The following is a 24211-nucleotide window of genomic DNA, read 5'->3' on the forward strand; positions in this document are numbered from 1 at the left end:
GTCTTTGCTATTGGCTGTGATGCTGGCTGCCTGTATCCCTGCTGCCAGGTCCCTAGGCCTCCTCCACTCACTCGGCAGGTAACGCCTCAGTGTCTCCCAATCCCCACTGAGACCCTTCTCAATCATTCTGTCTCCCAAGGAACAAACGGCACATTGGCTTTAGTGTCTCCAGAATAATTAGGTGAATTTTAATAACACCTCAATGTGTGTCTCTCCCACTTGGGCAGTCTCCTGGCCTGGAAACCCTTTGCAGTGCCAAGAGTCTTCTGTAGCCTACAACTCTGCAACCTGGAACTTCATATGCTGGCCCTCCCTTCATGACCACTCCAGCTGCCTCTGTGGCTCCTGATTCATGGGGGCTCCTGGTCAGAGTGCCCTTCCCCCTGCATGTGACCCTACTTGGCCTTGGTCTCAGTGACTTCTCCAGGAAGCAAGAGAAAGGTTGTGATAATTGTGCTCCTCTGTAGCTCAAGCCCAAAGCCACAGCCACCTGTTCTGCCTGGAGGGTGAGGAAAATGGATCCCCTAGGAGCCTTGGGGACAGAGAAGTGTAGAGACTGGATACTGGGCACCCATGATATCCATTCTCAACAGCCTGGCCTATTACCCTCTGCATTTTTCTGCACAATCCTTACAAGAGGCTTAGTCTGGACACCTTGGGGGAGACAAGAGAAAAGACAGAGGGAGGACAGGAAAACAGGCAGAGAGAATGGGAAGCAAGCCCCTAGTTTCCACCTTTCCAGGCTGAAGTCCAGACCCTTTGACCACCGTGTTTTCTCTCCACATCTGCACACATCTGTTTAGGAAGCACCCTGATTTTTGAAGGCTTTCTCTCCAGATGCCATGGCAGGAGGCCCACTTATCACACTGGGCCCCAGATGGCATGGGCTGAGTAACCCCCACCCTCCCAGAAGCCCCCTTACCAGTCACCACAGGATATGTCTGTGTGCCTGACACGTTGCTGCCCAGCTCGGGGTTGGTGGATGCAGATAGACTCGACTTGACTTCATCAAGCCCAGGGGTCAGGGCTGGGAGGGAGTACTCGTTCCCCTGGGAGGAGAGAGAAAAGCGACAGCTCTCTATTGATGAGCACACACAGAGAAAGGGCTCGGTGTGCAGATGGGAAGGAGGAACGGGGAGCCCTCCCAGATGGGGTGGAAGGAGATAGCCGGGTGGGAGGGGGGGATTGGGAGGGGCAGACACTGCAGTGATGGGGAGTTCTGTGAGGGTGGGGTAGACCTGACATGGTGAGCCAGAGGTGCCACCTACCCATTGTGGGTAGTTTTCCCTGTGCCCTTTAGTCTTCTCTAGCACCTCCTGCCTAAGAAACCCCAGGGGAAGTACAGCAATGGGGAATCTCCTTGCTGAGAGGCATAGGGTGTTCAGATCCTCCTGGGGTGGGGACCCTATGGGAGGAGGGGCGAACCTTGACATGACGGCAGAGGCAGCAGTTGGGGAAGGGCCTAGTGGGACCTCCAGCCTGGCACTGGTGGGCTGGCTGATAGGGTATGGGCGCCCCTTTTTTAAAAACAAACAAAGGCAGCCCCACAGGCCCCTCGCTCTCTGCCTGTGCACTGGGGTATGAAATTGGGGAGGGGGAGAGTCCACATGGCTAACAGAAGGGTGGGAGGGGGCCAGTCATTGACTCTGAAAGGGTGTCCTGCCCGAAACACTCGGGTAATTGCCTTTTTATTGCAGCCACCGCCAAGCCAGACCCTGGAGCTGGGCAGACCAGGAGCCTGCACAAAGCAGGAAAAGTTGCTCTGATTAATATTACGTTAAATTAAAACTGATTTTCTGCTCTTTCGGGTCCGTTTTTTTCCCTTCCGCTTCCTGGCCCCCCCAGAGGACCCCCTCCCCTCCCTGGCTGGACGGGATTGCCTCGTCATTTCCAATTCCTTCTCGTATTGATCTTCCTGTAGAAATCAGTTTTGTAATTAGCTGCAAATTAGGCCTTCTACTGGGGGTGAAGCTGCCCCCTGATTTATCACCAGAGTAATTCGCTGTGATCGGAGAGAAATTAAAATGAACTCAATTAGGCTTCGGATTTGCTTTATGGGCCCTGCTCCGAGTTTCAGGGGGAAAAATGACTGTGCTGGTGTTTAATAGTCTAATGAAAGTAAATAAAGGTTATTCATTGTAATACAGCCGGGGACTCAGGGAGGGTGCACCGAGCCGCCCGCCTCGACCGGCTCCTCCTTTGTTGGTTTATGGCTCAGGGCACCTTAAAAAGACTTTTGATTTTTGTTTTATGAAGACAAACAGCTTATGGGATGAAAGGACGGGCGGGGAGAAAGGCGAGTGGCTAGGAGCTGTTGGAGTCTTAGAGTAGAACTGTGCTGTGTGGAGACTGTGAGTCTTCGTGGATGTACACTTGTGTGGGTGTACATGCACGTGTGTGTGCATGCACGTGTGCAAGCATGGCAGGCTATACTGTGTTGCAGGCGTGAATCTGGCCTAGGCCATGTATGGGAGGGATGGTTGTGTGCCTCGTGTGTGGGTGATTGCACTAGGGATTACACTGGTATGTGGGCGGAGGTGTGTGCTAAACATGGCTTCATGGGGCTGCTGGGGTTATGGATAAGGACTGTGGGCTCTGGGGGAAAGGGAGCAAGTGGACAGTGGTGGTGGGTAAGCAACTGTAAAATGTGAAGAGTTAGAAATATGTTTCGGTGTGGTGTGTTTGGCTAATGTGTTTATGTTGCATCCCATGCTGGGTTTTGGTCTGCTCTCTGTAGGAGGTGTCAGGTGTCAGGGCAGGGATCACACTGAATGGCTGGAAACAGGAGCCAGGCACAGGTGGGCTCTCTTCCTGACCCTGGGAAAGAGGAGCTCCACAGATTTGCACAGACTTTCTGTAGGACCCTTGAAGGAGACAGGCAAAGGACATGGCAAGAGGGCATTCCTGGGTGCCCGGGCCAGGGCCACAGAATGGTAGAGCTGGAAGGGACCTGATAGACCATACATTGAAGCCCTTCCCCCTACATAGATGGGGAAACTGAGGCGCAAAAAAGGGAGAAGATTTTCTGGGTAACCTTGCACCCAGAACTTATCATTTCTATTTACTGCATACCACAATGATTTTTCTTAACTATATCCCAGTGTCCTTGTGTGAGCATGTTTATGCAGCACACACACGGTGCCTCCTGTGAGCACATGCGGTGCTGGGTGTTCGGTGTGAGTTCTTGGGAGGCCCTGTTCTGCTCAGTTCCCTTCCACTTCTGCAAGTAGGAAGCTCCTTCCTCACCTGTTCTGATTTGATGTGCTCTGATGCCTGGAAGACGTCAGGGTAGGAAGGACGCTCAAAGACTCGATCCAAAGCCTCCAGCTGCTGCTGGGTGAAGGTGTCAGCTCGCAAGTGCTTCCGCAAACTGTCCACACCACTCTGGGAGTCTCCATTGGGGACCGAGCCCTCAGACACATCTGAGAAACACAGGGATACTCAGGGCATTAGCATCAGGCCAGCAGAAGCCCAGGAAGAGGGGACAAAATGGGTGGGTCCTGGCTCTGGCCCTCAGGGCTCTGCATCCCTGCCAGAACCCCTTACTTCCAGCTCATAGATTGAAAGGGGCTGCCTCAGAGGTCTGGCTAAGGAAGCCAGAACCTAAAGAAGCTGGGAAGAGAAAGGGAGGCAGGAAGGACTGGGTAGAGGTGGAGCAAGAGAGGGCTGTCTCCCAGGGTATGTTTTCCTGGGCCCCCCCTCTGTTCCCCAGCCTGGGAGAGCGTAGGGGAGGAGCTGGCTCTCAGATCCGTGTTACTGAGCCTGTGGAGAATTGAACTCGGCTCCAAGATGAATTTCAGTTCCACTGATTCCAAGGGTTGAAAATCATCAAATCTCTCAGGCCGAGTGTAACGCAGAGACTGGGTGAAGTAATTAACTGCCCCCTGAGGGAGGAGGGGCTCTGAGAGCAAAGCTAAGGTATTTGGCTCAGGTTGGGTTGGGCAGGGCTGGAGACCAAGCAGGAGGAAAGAGGAGTCACGTGGGCTTCAGAGCAATCACGTGGGTAGACCACAGAGACCTGTGCTTGCTGCTGTGTCCTGGCCACTTTCCCCTAGAGAATTCTGGTTCTGGCCTCCATCAGGAGCCAGCTCCTGGGTCACCTGGTACTTGCTGTGGGTTTCCACAGGGAGCTGAGATCTGTTCCATGAAAGAAGGGCTGGTGGTGTCCCACTGGTGTCTGCTCCCTAGGGGCCACAGGTCAGTCCTGTCTCTGTGTCAAACCTGGTGTTATCACCACGCTGTTATCCCTGCCTCCTCTGTCCCTTCCTTCCAGGTCTCTTGGAGCTTTTAAAGTGTATGTGGACCAAATGCCTCTCCCGAACCCTGACCCAGAAACTCCCCAGTCACTCCTTGGCTTCCTTAGCCCAAGACAAGCTGAGAAGCCTTGAGCCTGGAGCCAGCCCATGCTGTAGTCCCCAGGGTATTCCTCTGGGACTGTTATATATATCAGTTTATAGGTGATTATATGATATGATATAATCAATATTGCATTATATACAGTAACACCGTACAGTATCATTTGGGAGACCATAGAAAATATTATATATTGATTAACCTCAACCTGCAGCCATCCTCCCTGGCTGGCCTTCCAGATGGAGCATGGGGCTCTGCTTTCCTAAAGGGATCTCCTATCTTCCCTCCATACTCTACTCTGGAGAAGATGGGAAAGCGAAGAAAGTGTGTGTGTGAGGGGCGGGGCAGGTAAGAGAGAGGGAGAGAAATATGAGAAAGCAAGACCAAGATCAAGTCGGAGGCAGGCAGAGGCAGCTTTGATAGTCTGCCTATATTCCCTGTGGACACAAAATCTGGTAGTTGTGCTTTTTCTGTGTGGAATAGTTTTCAGTCTTCGAGGGTGTAGGCATTTCTGTGTGTGAGTTGGGGTGTGCAAAATATTTATTTTTCCCTCTTGTGAGTATTCGCCGTGTGTGCACTTGTATATAATAAACATCTGGATAAATAAGGGTCTCTGTGCGTTTAAGTGACAGAATAAGAACCCTTTTGAAAGGATGTATGTGACCGAATGAGAGCGGGAGCTCATGTTGCCCATTTCTCCTGTGACTGCTTCTTCCACCAGGATGTGCATCACCCTAATTTGACTCACTGTAGCTATTTGCGTGTTCCATTGTGTCTAATTCTCTCTTCCTGGAGCCCTCCTACCTTTTGGGGAAGCCCTGCTGCCAAGGCCAAGGGAGGCTTTGAGGGTCTTTGTGTATTGGTGAGTGCAGTGTCACCAACTGCGTCCAGGGAGTAGAATGAGCATTTGTCTGTGAGCCTGATAATGCATTATGTGTGGGGGTGTTTCTATGTACATGTGTGGCAGGATTCAATTCCTGCCTCTCTGAGGTTTGCGTACATGCCTGAGTGTAGCTTGTCTCACCCCATGCCTGTGTGTGTGTGTGTGTGTGTGTGTGTGTGTGTAAAGGGCTGAACTGAAGCTTTGTCCTCAGGTCACTGGCTGGAGGAGTCTCTTTGCCTTCATTTATTCAGGGGCCCTTCAGATCTTGACAAATCTGTCACTCTAAATTTGCGAGAGATTATGGTGCTCTCTCCCCAGCCCGCAGAGAGGTGATATATGATATCTGCTGCCCCTATTGATTGCCTGATCTGGTGGCAGAGGCCGGCGAAATGAACTTGAAATGAACATCATGCCTCAACTCATTGTGCGTATAATACACTACTTAATCCCACATTTTTCAGCCGCTATGGAATTCAATTGATCAATCATGTTCCACTGATAGTACTGTTTTAGGGGTTATTGCTGCTCCCTCCACTCACTGACCTTTTTATTTATTTATTTTTTTGTGCACTCAGGCCCTGGTGGTAAGACAGGTTACAGAGGCGGCAGTGCAGGGAAGGGGAGGGCAGGAGGGGAAGCAGAAGGAAGAGGTGGCCCTGGGAGGCGGAGGCAGGAAGAAGAGGAGAAGGAAGGTGGGGGGCGGTGGGTAGCGAGAAGGTGCTAGAGAGCACAACAACAAAGTGGCTGATGAAAGCCTGCAGAGAATCCACGCAGAGGCTGGAGGAGGCCTAGAAACTCCCAAGGGGGAAAGCAGCAGTCATGATGAATGGGGAAGGAGCACAAAGAAAGTTATGGGGGGACAAGGAGGTGAGCCCCAGGGTGAGGAGAGGGCAGTGGCACTACTGGTGGGGGACAGGGACTCAGCCCCCCACTCAGCCACAGGTCCCACAGGCTGTCAGGGGCTCTCTCCAGAGGAGGGGGTGATGCCCTGCCCTCAGCTAGGGAGGGGAAGAAGGAAGTAAGGTGAGGGGAGAGGGTAGGAAGGGCAGGGGGAAGGGAGGGAGAGGCCCTGGGTCAGAGGTGCGAGGAGCTGAAGCTCTGGGAGGAGAAGGTCCAAAGCAGAGGAAGAGCAGGAGAAGGGAGAGGAGAAGAAAGAAGGCTTCCACACCAGAAGCTGAGGAGGCACTGGTTGGGTGAGGACACTTGGCGCAGGAATGACACCAGCTGGCCCTGCTTGTGCTGACGCCTGGTGTTCAGCTACAGAGGGCAGCCTGGGGCCTGGACAGGGTGGGTTGGGAGGTACAGGTTGGAGGAGGAGAAGGAGAAGACAGGAGCAGGGGAGGATAAGGAAAGAAAGAAAACAAGGACGGAAAGAAAAGAAAAGGAAAATAAAATGAAGCAGTTGACAGTGCTGACCACCTGGCAGGTCTTCCCAGGATGATGGAGAAAGAGCTCAGAGTGGCACTTTCAGAGGGACAGTAAGGGAGAGGAAGAGACGGTGCTAGTCCCAGATGTTGAAGGGCTCTCTGGCAAAGTTGGGATAAAATAAAGGCGCAGGCAGATGGAGGTCTGGATCTGGGTTTCAGAGTGGGCAGGGAGGGAATGTGTGGGAGTAGATAACATCCACTCCGAAAGATTCCCCACCTGACAGCCCCAGTGCTGAGGAGCCAGGCTGTGAGCTGCTGGCGAGCAGGGATCATCACTAATGCATTTCTATAGCTCCAGTGCCAGACATGGCACATGGTTGGTCTTCAATAAATGACTGATTGAATGAATGAGACTTTCCTGGGTGGCATTCATAACCAGACCCTGGAAGAAGGTTTCAGAACTGGCTTTCCGACTTGTGGCATCTAGGATACTCGGTCATTTGTCAGGCAAGTCCCATGCATCCCTGGCTTTCAGGGGATGCAGAAGTTCCTGCATCAGGTCCCTGGTAGACTTGTTCCTCTTTTGCACTCATCCCACTGCCTGTTAGCCTCAAACAGCGTCAACTCGGGTCCCCTGGAGGCCCTTCTCACTCTGAACAACACCATCTGGCCCACCTATGGTGCCTCAAGCCAATGGACAAAGAACATTATGCTCTCAGGAGCAGAACTTAGCCTTGGAGCATCAGAGCTGCCAACCAAAGTGGGTGGCAGAGGCTGCTTAAGGAAAGGGCCCTGAGAAGCCCTCTATATTTGTACTCCCTACACCAAGAGGGCTAGAGTAAGGTGGCCATATGTTTCTGTCTGGAACAATTCCTAATTCTGATACTGTTTCCTACTCTCAGGCCATATTTTCAAGTTGAGGTTGGAAAATGTGGCTGCTATAGGTTTAGAAAGACCCCATAGAGCTAGGAAGAGACCATGTGCTGGAATAACTGTCTCCAGCCGTGGAGGACTCGGATCTGCTCTCCTTCTGCCCCCTGCCCATCTACACTAGCAGCACCCAAGTATCAAGAGCCTCTTACATGCCATGGCCAGATATCAGAGCTCATTTAATCCTTCTAACAACCCTATGAGATAAGTACTCTGATACCCATTTTAAAGATAAGGAAACTTAGGCACAGAGAGGTTAAGTAGCTTGTCTAAGGCCACGGAGCTAGTAAATGATAGCTAGGATTTGAATCCTGATCTGTTCGATTCCAGAGCCTGCCTTCTAAATTACTGTGCTCTGCTGCTGCTGCTGTCAAACTCAGGGCCACAGCTGAGGGCCACTGGCCTTATCTGGGCACAGCCTTCCTCATGGCATCCCCAGTTCTCTGCCTGGCCACTTCTCTATACTGAGGCTGAAACCTGTGGCATGTGTGCTGGCTGAGTACAGACTGCCCAGATGATTAGGGGACATCTGGCTCAAATTCTTCATGTTATAGTAAGGAAAACTAGGTAGGTGAATGTGAGGTGGGTGGGCTACTTATCCAAGGTCACACAACTGGTAGCAAGACTCTCGGGACTGGAGCCCAGTCTAGGTGCTGTGTCCAAACCAGTGTGAGCCCACTCAAGGAGGGTGAGCTACCACAAGTCCTTTTTGGAACACTGACAGGATATAATTACATTAAATTAATTAAATTAAACAACCTGCTGAGTTAAAGCTCACATTTTCTTCTCTGATCACTTCATATTCACTCAGTACTTAATGCAGTCTTTGTAGACCTTATCTTATTTGGTCCCAATCACTCTTCAAAGTAAGTAGGAATTAAAATTCCTTTTTTATGGTGAGGAAACTAAGGCTCAAAATACCTGAGGTGCAGATTAGGTGAGGGTAAATGTCTGACTCAAGGGCATATCTGCTAGGGAGCCTGGCACAGGAAAGGTGCTTGGTAAACAGCTGTGGGCTGAACCGGTGGACAACAGCACTGCCCACACAGCCAACATCCAGAGCTGGGGCTCCCAGCAGTGGGGCCCCAGACTTCATGCAAACAAAAAGAACATTGTGGCAGAACATAAGACCAAAGATCATCTTGACTGAAAGAACTACCACCAACATGGTGACTGTGGTTACTTCCTTCTGCCCCCTGCCCATCTACACTAGCAGCACACAAGTATCAAGAGCCTCTTACATGCTATGGCCAGACTTCAGAGCTCATTTAATCCTTCCAACAACCCTATGACGTAAGTACTCTGATTCCATAAGCAATTTTTATTCTCTTCTTGTCTAAGTTTTTCATGTTGTCCAGACTTTGTTCAATAAGCATGTACTACTTCTAGAATCATTATTAAAAATGTCTTGGGGCTGGGGGTATAGTTCAGTCACAAGTATGTGCTTAGCATAATAAAAGCCTTGGGTTCAATTTCCAGCACCAAGAAAAGAAAATGTCTTTTAACGTTGATAAAAAGATCTGATCTTCTCAGTTACTCCCCATCTGTTCCTGGGTTGCCCTGGAGCAGAACCCTCTTCACACCTTTCACTCTAGGCCAGAACCCTTGCACTGGCCAATCATAAATGGGGTTGTCTAGAGAGGTCTCAGCAGCTCAGGGAAGAGGGTAGTCACTGAACACCATGTCTTGGTCTAAGGCTAAGGACAAGGGACATAAGTATTATTTCTTGTGCATTTACATCTTCTGTGGATTTCCAAAGTGATCACTGCAAAGGTGAAGGGATAGATGGGGTTGGGCATGGTGGTGCACACCTATAATCCCAGTGATTTGGGAGCTGGGGTAGAAGGATCACAAGTTCAAGGTCAGCCAGCATCAGCAATTTAGTGAGACCCTATCTCAAAATAAAAATAAAAAGGAGCCAGGGATGCAGCTCAGTGGTAGAGAGCCCCCAGGTTCAATTCCTAGTACAGAGAAAGAGAGAGAGAGAGAAAGAGAGAGAGGTATAGATAGGGATCAAGCACTGGCCAAAAGGTAGGTAGAGTGGTGGGAATACACAGAATGAAATGATGCTATTTCCTTAGTCAGAAAGCATGAGGACCCCTCAATGTTTAACAAATCAGGATGAGATGAGCAGGGCCTGCCCACTGAATCCCAGGAAGTATGATTAGGCATTTGAGAAGAACTTTTAAAAAGTATACCAAAAAACCATACTGTCAGGTGTGGTGGCATATACCTATAATCCCAGCTGCTTGGGAGGCTGAGGCAGAAGGATCAATGAGTTAAAAGCCAGCCTCAGCAACTTAGCGGAGGCCCTAGTGAGAACCTATCTCTAAATAAAATACAAAATAGGGCTGGTATGTAGCTCAGTGGTCGAGTGCCCCTGAGTTCAATCCCTGGTACCTCAAAACAAAACAAAACAAAAAAATGTACTAACTTCAGTTTTCTAAGCCCAAATACAAATATCTACTAGTCTATGGGGCAACTGACACTATCTGGACTTTCACCTATATTCATTAAACCTGTTCAACTTTAAAGGCACTTATTATTTAACAAAATTTTTTTCAGTTGAAGTAACAGTCTCAGAGAAACAAAACGATTTGCCCAACATCCTATAACTAATACAGGATGTCTGACTCCAAAGCGCTCTCTATTTGGTCAAATTTGCCTTCCTCCCATGTCTTCACCATGTGGCCACCGTTTATTGCACACTTCCTGTGTCCAGGCAGGCTTGAGGTACTTCACACACATTACCCTTAGAACTCACAGAGCACTTACAAAAAAGATGCCATTCGCTCAATTTTACAAATGAGGAAACACACTCAGGAAGGGTCCAAAATATGCGCAAGATCACGCAGCTGACAAGACACAATCTCGGGGAAAGTAAATCTTCATCCACAGGCAGAAAATGACCTCAAAAAGTGGCTTGGGAAGAAAAAAAAAATCACGGAGGAAGTGGAGGCAGTGGGTGGGCCGTGGCCTCTCCACCTAGGCACCTCTCCACACTACCTTCCCCCTCGGAGGGGGTCACCCCAGGGCTGACCCCCAGTCTCCCCAGCTGCCAGTTGTTGCAGTTTCAAACTCAATTGTTCTCCCCGGTACTGAGGCAAATGGAGTCATTAATTACCTTCTATCGGCTGGGCTGAGTTCAGAATGCGATCAATATCCCCGCTTGTCATTCAGGGCAGCCCGCCTGTGCAGCCCCAGCCCCACCCCCACAGCAGCAGCAGGCAGGCAGGACCCAGAGGTCTGAGCTGCCACCCAGGGCCTCCCATCTGATTGGGAACAGGGAGTGAGGTTTAGGACGCTGAGGAATGGGGCTACTCCCCAGAGCTGGGGTGCCTTCCAGACAGGGATTGATGGAATGGGAAGAGGAGGGGGCAGAAGAGAGGATGGAGGAGGGAAGAAAAATGAAGGGAAGGAGCATGAGGGAATGAGGAGAGAGGGAGGGAGACTGGAAAAAAGATGAAGGGAAGATGGGGCAGGGTAGGGGAAGGATGAGGGGGGAGAGAGGGGAGAGAGAGGAGGGAAGGGGTGCTAAGATGCCACAGCATTCTGAAAGGGGGCCCAGAGGGCCAGGCTGAGGAAAGAGTGTGGAATGCCGCTTGTCCTAGGAGATAGATGACACAACCCCATTGCCTCCCAGATAAAGTGGACAACCTATGAGTCTGGCCTGACCATGAACCCCAAGCCAACCTTGGCAGGCATGAAGAAGCCCTCAGAAATCTGGCTCAGATCTTTGGCTCGGGGCAAGACCAGGTCTGCCCATTCCACTAACCTTGGCAAACCACCTGCTATCCTTCACCAAGCCCAGCTTCTAAATGTTCACTGCTAGGATGAGAGGCTGGGGGTGGCTGCAGCCTGTCTGATCTCAAGCTTGCTGTGCCCATTCATAACTACTTGCCTCTGGGGGCAGTAACTGCATTAGGGACCTAACATAAGGCTGGACTAAGAGTAACATCTCTTGGGTTGAATCCTAGTTTGTTGCTCACTTGCTGTGTGACCTTGGATAAGTCCTGTGGGCTTCTCTGGACTGAGTGTCCTTAGATATACACAAGAGATGCTAGAGCCTCCCTCAGCAATATTAATTTTTCCTTTCTCCGTGTCCAATAGCCATCTCTCCAAACCTCTACTGCAGAAATAATAACAATAATGACTAAAGCAAATCCAGTTCCTATTACGGTACCAGATCCTTATTATAGCACTGATTTAATTCTTAGAATAACAGCAACTAACATTTATTGTTTACCACACACGAGGCACTTGTCTAAGAATTTTTTACATATCAACTCATCTAATTTTCACAAGAAAAACTTAAGCAGGAAGCTTCTTATCTCGGAAATGAAAGTGCAGAGGTTATGGAACGTTCCCAAGGTCACACAGGCACAATTAAGGAGTGACAGAGGAAGGTCAGGCAATCAGCTTCCGGCAGCTGAGTGCACTCCTGAGAAAGTGAAGGCTCATGAGGAGAAATAACTTACTACAGCAAATAAGTGGCACAGCCAAAAGTAAATTCTATGTGTGCCATATTTTTTTAAAAATGCTTGTTTCTTCATTAAACTGTGAATTTTGAAGGCAAGGACACCATATTTTTCATCTTTATGAACAGCATGGAGCCTGATACATGATAGGTGATCACAAACATTGGCCAATTCGTTGAATAGATTTCTGAAAACAAAAGCCTGATGAATTCTTAACTTGACTTTCTCAACGTTTTACCTTTCAGAAGGAAAAAGAAAGAAGAGAAACTACTGCTCTGGATTCCGTGTTATTCACATTTTACAGTTGGAAAGTTTCATGGAGATAATTTAATCTGATTTTCTCTTAGAGATTTAAAATTTAAACCAAACAGAAAACAAAACAAAACAAAATGAAACAACAAAAGCAGGCTCAGAGAGGGTACATAATGTTCCCATGTCACAGAACTAGGCATTGCTAGAATTAGAACTCCTAACCCAAGGTCCTCTTCACTATTTCAGGTCACTTAATTCTGACCAAGGAAGAAAAAATGGATAAAAGGGAAGTGGTGGGGATCTGGGGGTAAAGCAACCATGTCTAGAGTTGACAGTAGCAAAGGAAAGGGGTACTGGCAGAATCCAATCTGAGGAAAGCAAACTGCTCTTTGTAGAGGAAAAGAATAGGCAAGGGACCCCACAGCAAGAGAGTCTAAAAGAGAATATCTCCATAAGGACAAGATGCTCTAAAAATGAAAGTCTGCTTTCATAAGCTCAAACAATCAACCTGACAAAGTAAAGAGAGTAAGAATGGGGGAGGGGTGGAAAGAGAAGGACATTTAAGGAAAATCACCATTGTTGCACACGACTAAGCTTTAAAATATGATGAGCTTAGATTTTAAAAGGACATGTACATTGAACAGTGGAAGATTATGCAGCCATTAAAAAATCATGTTTTCAAAGAATATGCAATGATATGTGAAAATGCTCCTATATAAAGTTAAGTGAAAATAGCAAGACATAAGGCTGTGTATACAGTACCATTTTAATTTTGATTAATAATGATATATATGTATAAAATATGTAAATATGCACAGGAAAAAAAAGCCTGGAAAAATGTATCAAATTCTAACAGTAGTTATCACTTAGTGATGAGATCATGGTTGATTTTTTTTTTTAGAGCTTTATTGTTTTTTTCCAAACATTTTACAATGAATATGTATTGCACTTATGATCAAACAAAAGCTATGTATTTTTTTTTCTCTTATAAAAGACAGAACAGTTGGGTGTGATGGCACATGCCTGTAATCCCAGCAGCTTTGGAGGCTGAGGCAGCAGGATTGCAAGTTCAAAGCCAGCTTCAGCAACTTAGTGAGGCCCTAGGCAACTCAGCGAGACCCTGTCGCTAAATAAGATATTTTAAAAAGGGGCTGTGGATGTGGCTCAGTAGTTAAGCACCCCTGGATTCAATCCCTGGTACCAAAAAAAAAGAAAAGACGAAAAAGAACAGATGAAAGGAGAGACCAAACCAAAGATGGCATGAAAGTAGCATGCACCTGTCAGGAAGACAAAAACTTGGAATAAGATGAGACAACAAAAAAAGGGCCTTTGTTGCTATGTATGGGACAAAGAACAAAAAAAGAAGATGAGTTTAAGTTCAGTCCTTGGGAAGAGGCAATACTGAGAGAGGACAGGGAGGAGGCAGAATTTCTAGATCTCTAGCTTGCCTTTGTCTTCTGCACCAAAGGCTGAATCTTCAAAAGGCGATCAGCAGGAAGGTCCTGGTGCCCTGGTGGGAGGGCCTGGCAGGTAACCCTGAGCCATGCCAATTGAGTTAACTTCCCCAGATCATTTGTATGTCAGGACCCTGGGAGGAACTGATAGGGTCCTAAAATTGCCGTTGATAATACTTGAGCCAAGAAATGATAAGGAAAGAGTGAGGCAGTGACAAACCCAATGCCATCCTGCCTTGCAGGAAATGGGGAAAGGTAAGGGTAGGCAAACTACACTACAATAAATTCAGTATCAGGCTCTGAATATCTTTTAGAAGAAATTATTATACAGCTAATTTGTGGACACTAAAAAAGAAAACTTGGTACTCCAGATCCTGCACACACTCAGTAAGTTGTGGCACATTAACTCGCTATCAATGCTAAGATCAAATGCTAACTTGAGACTTTCCCCAAATTGGAAGCAACTGTTTTTTTTTTTTTTCTTTCTCTCTTTCTCCCCTCACCCTTCTCTCAACATTTATCACAGTCTCTCAAGCCTTAATCAGAGCATTGACCACATTCTGCTGGTATAATGAAGTACACATCTGCTTCCCTAGATTACAAGCTTCTTGAGGTCAAAGACTGTTCTATTTACCTTTGTAAACTGATTTACAAAGCAGGCCATTTGCTCATCAACTTAAATTGATTCTTATTGATTGATTAAGGAAATTCTGAGGGTGTAGTAAATGTTAACATCTGGCAAAGAATCTCCTTCTTAGTTTTATGGGCGAGGTGAAGAGAAGTGAAATGGTTAATGGCTATTGGGTAGGCGCAATAATACCTAAAGCATTCATTTATTGCAACCAGGAGGGAGGTATCTACTGGTTGGCCATGCACTTTCCTTTATTTTCAAGGAAAAATAGCTAAAGGAAAAGAAAAGGAGCTACTTGGGTGATGATATAGAAGACATCCTTATGACCTTAATCGGGTAGAATTAAGAACCCAAACCAACAAGATGAAATTCAACAGGGATAAATGGAATGCCCTATGTTTAGGTTAAAAAAAATCAATTACACAAGGCAGAATGGGGTAGGCCTGGCTTGATAGCAATTGATGTGAAAAAGATCTCGAGGTTTTAGTTGACCACGAACTCAATATGAGCTCGAGTCTGACACGGCTGCTAAAAAATCGAATGTAATCTTAGGCTACATTATGGATGTAGAGTCTCCAGACGGAGAGGGGCAATGGTTCCACTGTACTTGGCATTGGCTGAACTGTCTCTAGGGTTCAGTGTTCCTTCAAGAGTGACTTTAACCTTCAAGAATAAATTCCAAGATGGGTAACTAGGATGGTGAAGGAACTCCCACAAGGGCAGGAACGCGTCATGTGAGAAGCTAAAATCCATACAGGACTTGGCAAAGTGGTCAGTAAATAGAGTGGAATGAATGGAAGGAAAGGAAGGATGGAGGGAGGAAGTCAAATGGAGATCTTGACCACCATCCATCACTTCAGTGGCAAACTTCATGGTCTATAGTACTTGAGGAAATTGAGATTTTGAGATTATATAATTAGCTGAAGTTCCCAAAGCAAACAGGAAGTGGAAGTGGAGTCCATTTGGACTCCAACCCCTGTGTTCTTCCCTCAATCCCATAGTGGCTCAGTATAACAGCAAAGCTACAAACAATAGCAACTGTCCATTTACGCTTTATATCCAGGCAGGAGCTGTGCCTGTTAGGCAGAACTACCAGAAAGGAGAGTTCCATGGTAAGGAGCTGGTAATATCTGATGACCCTCAAGAATCTGAGACTGTGCCTCGTTTCCACTCTCAGCCCAGCCCCTGGTCTCTTTCCATGCAGGAGATATCCCTGGAGATGGTCCCTCCCCATTTTAGCCGCCCCGCCCCCCAGGCTGAAGTCCATTTCTTGCTGTTTATTCTAGCCAGTTCCCGTCCCCAGTAGACTGGAAGCTCCTGAGATCCCTGCACACAGTCAAACACAGTGGGTGCTCAGGCCCACACTGACACAAAGATCCCAAGAGAAAAGCTACATGTTCTTAGCATTCCACCAGCTTACACTCCAAAGTCAAGGTTCTCAGTCTGAAATGCACTTGAGGACAGAAGAATGGCCTGAATGACTATTAGTGCCCTCATGTAGGGAAAAGGGAGAGTCCAGGAAATTTACCTGCAGAGTTACTTTCCCCATTTTGAATAATTTAACTCTCTCTCTCCCCAAAAGCCCCCAGGTTACTCACTGCTGAGGCACAGCCCGTCCTAATGTGTGACCTATGTGTGGAATAGTGGAAGATGCTGAGAGCAGAGATGGGGGAGGAGGAGACAAAGGCCAGAGGCAATGGGAAGGGAACCCAGGGGTGGTGGGAGAGAGAAAAGAGACTCATGGGAGGAAAGGGAGGGGAGTCCCTGGGTGATCAACTTCCCTGCTTGGGAGCACCCTGTGTGCAGTCCTGAAGGCATGCCCACAAAGCTGGAGGGTAAGGAGGGCTCACTGAAAGTCTGCAGAGTCCCCAAATAACCTTTTGCCCTCCTTGGGCTGGCAAGTAGGGGGTGGGGCTTCCTACCTGGTCCTGCACTGCCCCCCTCAAAGCTGGGCTCCAGCCCAGGCCAGAAACAGTTAGAAACCTCTCTGGAGTCAGGAGGGAAGGGGGCTTTGTTAGCTCAAAGGACACAAGCAAGGCGAAAAATTACATACCAGGCCGCCCTAAGTATGCTTGTTTAGAGAAACTGCTTGCATTTATGAAGTCTTTGGTGCGGAAAGCAGGGTTGCAAATGACTGCATCAGAGCGACAGTAAAGGCCATTAATTTCCTGTTATGTTTTCCTGTGTTGGGGGCTTTATTAATTTAATTTTACACTGTCGAACAACAGCGAGAGCTGACACTGCCACACCGCCACGGCTAGGGTTTTCTTTTTGTGTGTGTAGCAAGGCTTTGCCTGACATGCAAATCAACGCTATTACCAGAACCAATAAAGATGTGTGGAGGGAAGAGGGGAGGGCAGAGGGAGGGAGGGCAGAGGAGAGAGCAGGGGACAGAAAGGGCCAAGGCTATCCTCCACCAGTTTCTGCCTCCCTCTGTGCCTAGTATCTCCTGGCTGCCCAGGGCATTCTCCACGATCAGCAATTTCTGCCCACCCTTCACTCTCCCACTTCCCTTCATTCTCTGTCTGTAGTCCTGTGTCCCAGCTCCTGAACAGAGAAAGACATGAAGTCCCCAGGAAGAAGCAGGAGACAGACTTCTCCTTACTGTCTGTTCCCAGTTGAGGCATTTCACAGAAGCCACAGGGACAAGAGACAGATGCTGCCATACCTGAGAGAAAGCTCTTGCTGTACACTTCACTTTGGGTCATTTTCTCTTCCACATTCCTATTCCTCAAAAGCCAAGGATCCTGGCCCACTTACACATTACCGATGCACACATGCACACACCCATATTCTCATGCACAGGAAGAAGAGTCTGGAAAGGCAGATCCTCCAACTTGCTTACAAGTCCCTCTGAGAGTTCCCATGCTATAGCCCTGTTGGTCATTTATTTCCCTTGAATTCTCAGAAAAAGGAAAAAGGTCTCAAGTTATTTCTCTTTAAAAGAAACTCCAATGGCTGTCCTCAGCAGCCACAATACCCACTCGGTCAGCAGCCACAATACCCACTTGGTCAGTATTAAGAGAAAAGAGAGGTTCCTGGAAGATCCAAGAGTACCACATTCTGGTTTTGTTTTTTGTGGTACTGGGGGTTGGAACCCAGGGCCTGGATCATGCTAGGGAAGGACTCTACCACTGGGTTATATGCCCAGACCTTTTTATTTTATGTCAAGACAGGGTCTTATGAAGCTGCCAGCCTATCCTTGAACTTGTAATCCTTCTACCTCAGGCTCCTTAGTAGCTGGGATTACAGGTGTGTGCCACCACAGTTGATTTCAATGGTACAATATTCTGATTCCTTTTCCTACATAGGGCTTGTACCCATTGCCCCAAGACCACCCAGACCATCTCTCACCCAGAGCAGCTTCCATGACCCGGCTACCCCAGGCAGTCCACACTGCCCCCAGCTTAGCTTTACTACACCATCAGTCTTCCCAGCACTCATACTGATGGCCACACTGCCTGAGTGGGGAGAGATGGCAGGTGGGCAGGGAAGAAGGGGGAAAGTAGCTCCTGGAGCCACTCCTCCTAAACACACCATCTGCATTCTCCCATCCCAGGCTTCTCAGGCTGCTGTGGCCTAGGGTGATGTATGTGTGTGTGTGCTTGCTGGTGTCCACGCATCTCTCCCTCTGTCACTGGCTTGCTTGCTCTCCTGCCCACACTTTCTGCTTCAGGAGCTGTTTGGCAGCCTCGGAGAGGCTACTGGAAGGAATCCAGTTCTCCCGAGGAAGAAGGCATAAACTTCATAAACTGCATTTACTTTAATGCAGGTTCCTGAGGCTGCTTTCCTCCAGCTTGTCTTCCCTCCCCTGTCTACTACATCTCCATCACATTCTATCCCCGACCCTGTGTGCACCCAGATTACGTGCTATAGCCAGACCTCTTGAAAAGACGAAACCTGGGGCAGAGAAGGGGTATGAGCTCCACTCATAGGAGAACTCTCACGGCACTCCTGGACAGGCCCCAGGGGATGCCTACACCCTGTCTCCAGTGGAGATGAGCACAAAGGGTGCTTTGAAGCAAGCAGGCAGCCTCAGGGAGGGAGGGGATGCTGACATTTCTTGGGGATGGCCAAATGAGGAGCCACCTGGAGGCTGGGCCACAGGCTTTCAAGAAAGGAAGGGAGAGAAGGCAGGGCCTCTGCCAGGTTGAGGTTTGTGAGGCCTCTCTTGTCTGCTGCTGTCAAGGTCAGCAGGTTCGGGTTCACCGAAGGGTCAGGATGGTTTGAATTACTGGCTCTGCTGCAACTCGGGCTCTGAGGCTCGTGACTATCTTCCAGCCCCTGCACCAGGCCCCACCCTCCCCCAACCCTCCTGGCCTTTCTACCCCCACAGGGCAGAGTGAGAGGGTCCCAAAGAGCCCGAAGGCCTGAGGAAGGCAGGGTGGGAAGGGGTCCTTCTCTGGGCTCAGTGGTTCAGGAGCCTGCCAGGACCCATTCCTTTGGTGGGCGTGATCCTGGGGTCTCCCTTCCCCTTTATTATCTTCAAACCCATTTTCCGAGGGGTCATCATGCCAGCTGCCTGCCCTTCTCACTGCCCACTGGTCCGCAGAGGAGGAGGTGCTCTGGGAGGCAAGCCCGCAAGCAGCAGGGCCTGGGGGACAGCCCTGCGCCTGGCTCCTCCCTCCTGCGTGCACAGCCTGCTCTGGGGGAGAAGGGCAGAGCTGAGGCAGCGGATTTCTCGCTTGGTGCCCTTGCCAGGAGGGGAAAGGAGAATGATGCCTACCTGCAGGGCTGGAAGGCAGTTGCCAAGGGATGACCAAGAGTTGAAGACAGATTCTAACATGATGGGTGCTCATGAGAGGGTGCAAACAGGGCAGGGGGTGGAGAACCTCCTGGCCTTTGCTGAGGAATTTGTAATACCCGTGTTGAACCTGCCCAAATGTCTGGGGGTGGAGGGACACATGTAGCCCCCTCTACAACAAATCTGTGCATTTTTTCCTAGGGATGGTCCACCTATCTATTCTGACTTCTGGCACTATATGAAAAAATATATGCTCATTTGTACTAAACCTCAAAATACTTCCTCAAACAACCTACTCTTTATCCATAGTAGTATGAACTAGTTGGGAAACAAAGGTAGTTAATAATTTGATTGATCTCTGGTATAAATTCATGAACCTGTCAGTCTCACACAGCCATGGCTAAACCTGGGTACTTACCCACAGAAAAATACAGTCACCTGCATACAGGGCCCTCAGTAAAAGTCTTAATAGAACATCAACATAACCTCCAAAAGCATTCTACATCTACCTCTGTAGAGTGACATAGTGTGTTCAACAGGCTCATGGCCAATATTACCCAGAGAGTTTGGCTAAAATATGTGATTCAACTAAGATAGGAAAATTCCCCTCTCAGGTATGACCAGTCGAATTTCCCTGGTTACTATAAAGATATACTCATGACCACAAATGTGTTCATAAGTGGGTTTCTTTTTCTGGTGTCTTAGTGAATGTTGACCTTTGAACCTTAACTTTTTCTTGAACTGGAGTAGATGTTAGCCAGGTTTATAATATTAGTTGGAAAATGAAAATAGGCTGAGCTTTGTTAATGCAGTTAAATTCAGGAGCTTGTTTAGATAGATGGTTCCCTTTGTGTAGCTTTCCTTTCTGGACTTTCATAGGACCTGTCACATAGGGGCAGGGTCTGTGACATGTGCTAGGCAGTACAGAACATGTGAAGACATATAATCCTAACAGTAATTCATAAGGCATCTTAGTCCCCACTTATCCAAAATTTTACTTTTCAAAGTTTCAGTTACCTGCAGTCAAGTATAGTCTATTAAATGGAAAATTCCAGAAATACACAATTCATAAGTTTTAAATTGCATGCCTTTCTGAGTAGCATGATGAAATACTGGGCAGCCCCCTCTGTCCCACCTGGTATATGAATCATCCTTTTGTTTGGCATATCTATGCTGTACCTGTTAGTCACTTAGTAGCCATCTCAGTTATCAGATTAACTGTCATGGTATCAATGTATGGCTACAATTATTCTATTTTATTATTAGTTGTTGTTAATCTCTTACTGAGCCTTATCTATAAATTAAACTTTGTCCTGTGTATATATAGAGAAAAAACAAAGTATGTGTAGGACTGGGTACTAACCTTGGTTTCAAGTACTCACTGTGGATCCTGAAACATATCTAGTGGATAAAGGGGGGCTGCTGTGTTCTCTAAGAAGGAAATCAGCTGTGTGTGTGTGTGTGTGTGTGTGTGTGTATTAGGCAGTAAACAGACATATTCGTGTCCAAGTGCTGGGTTTAGGTTAAGAAATCAGTGCAACCTCATTTTGTTTACCCAATACAGTGCAACCTCATCATGTCTCCTGGGCCCTCCTCAGCAACCTCTCAGCTCCTTCAAGCTGAATCCCATCCCACTAAAATAGTGCAGACTCAGCAAAACTTCCCCAAGCTCTTCTCATTCAGGGTGAGCTCAGGTCTTTCTCTGGTTCCACCAGCTCCCTGCACTGGGACCAAAGGCCACCAGGAGTTTAGGTTAGTGTTGTAGCCTCTGTTTCTAAATGCCCACTCCATGCCTTGCCCTCTCAGTTCAGAGCAGGCTCACCTACCAAGCAGGGCTCACCTGCACACTTCCCCCACCAGCCTTGGCCAACACAGCAAGCTGTGCCCAAAGACCCAGGGCCCCCCAGGTGGCAGGGCAGTGGCAGATTTTCCTCTTCCCTGGGGTCTCCTCACCTGCCTTTTCTGATACCAACTCTCCTCCCACTGCTCCTCCAAGGGAGAGCTGGGAAGACAGCTTGGTGACCAGGGCATGCCTGGTTTCCATTAATGAGATACACCGAGCGCAAGCCAGCCATGGAGGCAGCCTACAAAAGGAGGCGATCGGGCGGCCAGGAGCCGAGCTGCTCAGGTAATTGGTTTATCTATCTGGAAGCAGGGGGAGCAATCTCAGCACAGACAGACTAGCAGTAAAGTCTCTTCCTTAAGGCTATTTCCTTTGTCTTTTCAATTGCTTGCACATCCATGTGAGAGAGGGAGAGAGTGTTAAAGAGAGAGGGAGAGGGAGAAATGTTAATTTGTGAATTAATGGCTTTTCTCAGCGGAATTGTAAATTCAAATGTCACCTCACACGGTGACACCACGGCTGGTCTGCTGAAGAAGCAATGATAAGATCCCCCACCTCCCTTGGTGCCCCTCCCTCCCCAAAGATAGCTGTGGAGTGGAACATGCTACTTTTAATTTGCAATAACAACACAACAGAGGTATGCAGTAATGACTGCCTGCTTCCACCCTCCTCCTGGCTTCCTGCCCCCCAGTCCAGGTGGCTCCCCCATTTCCTCTCTCCCCAACCCCTTTTGAGACAACACCTCACCTCACCCTGGCTGCCCCCCACCCCACCCAGCCAGTGTCTGATCACATGGGGGGTGCCTTTGGAATTGACAATGCTGCAACCCTCTCTTCTCCTTCAATAATCAGGGAATTAATGACCCTGAAGTTAAAGTGAGGCTGATACTGAGGCCCTGCCCAGCGTTGGGAAAAAGCCTTCATTGTTTTCAAGCAGGAGGCGGGCAGCAGTGAGGGAGATTCATGGATGGAGATTGAATATGCAATTTTCTTTCACCTTGCCAAGAGCTGCCCCTGGGCTGTGCCTGGCCTAAATTTTTCCTTTTACCATCTCTGCCTTATCCGGCCCTCCCACCTCCCTTCCATTCTTTCCAGAAAATTACCTTCAAAATTGATTTCCACTTTTACAAACAAATATAATGGGAACACAGGAAAAAACTTGGGCCGTGATGAATTAGGGCTGTCAGGTGCTTCCAGGTCTCCTTTGCTTTTGTTTTACTACCCGATCTGCTCTTTGTTTTTCCAAGGGCTGGAAAAACTGCCCCCCATGCACTGAGCGCCTGACCCTCCAGGCCACCAGGGCCTCAGTCCTACACCCCCTCAGTGGCCCACGGCGGAAGCCGATCCAGGCCCTGAAACTCTGTTAGCCTCTTAGGTGCCCAGTGGAAGCCTGAGCAGCTGCCTCTTTTCTGTTCTCTGCCCTTAGGAACCCACTTTCTCAATGTTCTTTAACCACCGCCCCCAGCTATTTCCCTTGACCCCCACACCATGTTCCCTCTGGCCCTCATACCTCTTAAAGTCCAGACCAGATGCAAACCTCCACCTCCTCTAATGTGGGCAGGATCAGTGTATACCTCGACTAGAGCAAATAAGAGACAAACACTGAGAGATCTTGAAAGACAGGCAGGTAGAAGATTGGGGGCCATTCCCTGAGACTGGAAGACCAGACTCCTCTTCAAAGGGCTGCAAGGGTTCTGAGCTGCGACTCCCACACAGCCTGAGCGGGTAAAGGTTCCCAGCCTCAGTCTCCCTAGGGTTGGCCCCAGCCATCCCTGGAGGCAGGCTCAAGACACCCCATCCATTTGCCAACAGATTTTGAGTGGGTTCTATGGGCCAAACTCTATTTGCATGTCTGTGCCCAGGACCATGGACACTCAACTAGTTCAGGCCTAGCTTAGAGCTCTCCTCAGTCATTGGTGCTGGTAGACACACACATGGTTATACTGGTACTCTCTCTAAGCATGCACACTACCTAGAAAACTGAATACCTTCCCAACATGTGACATATATTATATCTCCTTACACCCAAAGATCTCAGAGGAGGTAGAACACACACACACACACACACACACACACACACACACACAGACTCATACTTGCATGAACTGTGGGGAAAATTACATATGGTCTCTAAAACAAGCATACATTTTTCCAAGGTAAATAAATCAATTTGCATGTAGGAGCAGAAATATATTAAATGGATAGAGGGAGTGATGCCCCCATATTAAGGGGAAAAAGGGTCTTTATTTACATACATAGAAAACACCTGTGGTGGCTAAAAGATGATATATGCACCAACGGGTAACCATAGAGCAAATGAATAGGTAGAGATGGACAAAGGTTGTCCCAGTTACACAGGTGAGGCCAGCTGCACTGGTCACATCCAGGTTAGCTTATCCAGCATCAGCTAGAGGCTGCCGTAGTTACAAGAAGCTACACCAAGGTTATGGAGCCTGTGTCCAAATCAGTTTCTTTCTGACACAACTTCATTTCCCCATGAAATCAAAACCCATAACAAGGCTTTCTTTCCCAGATGCAAATCAATCCATCTTCCAATATGGAGTTGGTGCAACACTCTATATTCATGATCTCATGGAATCTTCTCCATAGTCCTTGTGAAGAAAGAATTGCTACCATGTCCATTTTATAGAGGAGAAAACTGAGGTGATGCATGTTAAATGACTTGCCCAAGGTCACACTGATAGTAAGGGATGCTAAAATTCATGCCAAGCTATGCTCACCCCAGAACTCACATCTTCCCCCCTGAGCACTCTGCCCATCTAGGCTAAGCTCCTGGGCTGCATGCTGGCCTCCGCCCTGCACCCTCTTTCCTAGTGGATCTTTGCAGCTTTCTCTTGCCTCCATCCAGGGCTCCTAGACAAGGGTAGGTGCTGCTCATTTCCACAACTTATTCCCCTTCTTTGTCCCAAGACTAACCTGAGCAACACTCTTTGGGACTTTTGGGGGGAAACTAACTAAGGAAATAAACTGCTTCTTTCAGTTACAGCTTCATCCAAATCAGAAGGGAGTTATTAAAGGCAGTGACAGGACTAGGCCATTTGTAGTCACACAACCTGCCCTGTCTGAAAATGCACAACTGTACCAGCTTGGCACCACTTAGCTGCACAAATCATTGTGCATCTAATTAATGGAATGAAAACCCACAGCCTCCCTGCAATCCCACACATCAAAGGATGACACCAACACACCTCCCTCACACCGATCAACAGACTCGCCATGACTTTATTTGGATTTTTGGACAAGTTATGTAACTGCT

General features: G+C 48.2%; 1 protein-coding gene across 5 annotated transcripts in view; it reads right to left on the reverse strand.

Moving 5' to 3' along the window:
- Pax2 (paired box 2) overlaps positions 1-24211 on the reverse strand; it is a 77578-nt gene that overhangs the window by 16652 nt on the left and 36715 nt on the right. For 3 of the 5 annotated variants that reach the window (XM_027930267.3, XM_027930270.3, XM_027930268.2), the window contains exons 6-7: positions 3247-3422; positions 923-1049 (exon numbers count right to left, since the gene is read on the reverse strand). In XM_027930267.3, coding sequence (XP_027786068.1) covers positions 923-1049; positions 3247-3422 — 303 coding nt within the window. Of the gene's footprint in view, positions 1-922; positions 1050-3246; positions 3423-22444; positions 22514-24211 lie in introns of all 5 variants that reach the window. The other 2 variants (XM_027930265.3, XM_027930266.2) reach the window with 1 other exon arrangement.

The sequence above is a fragment of the Marmota flaviventris genome, chromosome 4 (genome assembly GCF_047511675.1).
Source record: "Marmota flaviventris isolate mMarFla1 chromosome 4, mMarFla1.hap1, whole genome shotgun sequence".
NCBI lineage: Eukaryota > Metazoa > Chordata > Mammalia > Rodentia > Sciuridae > Marmota > Marmota flaviventris.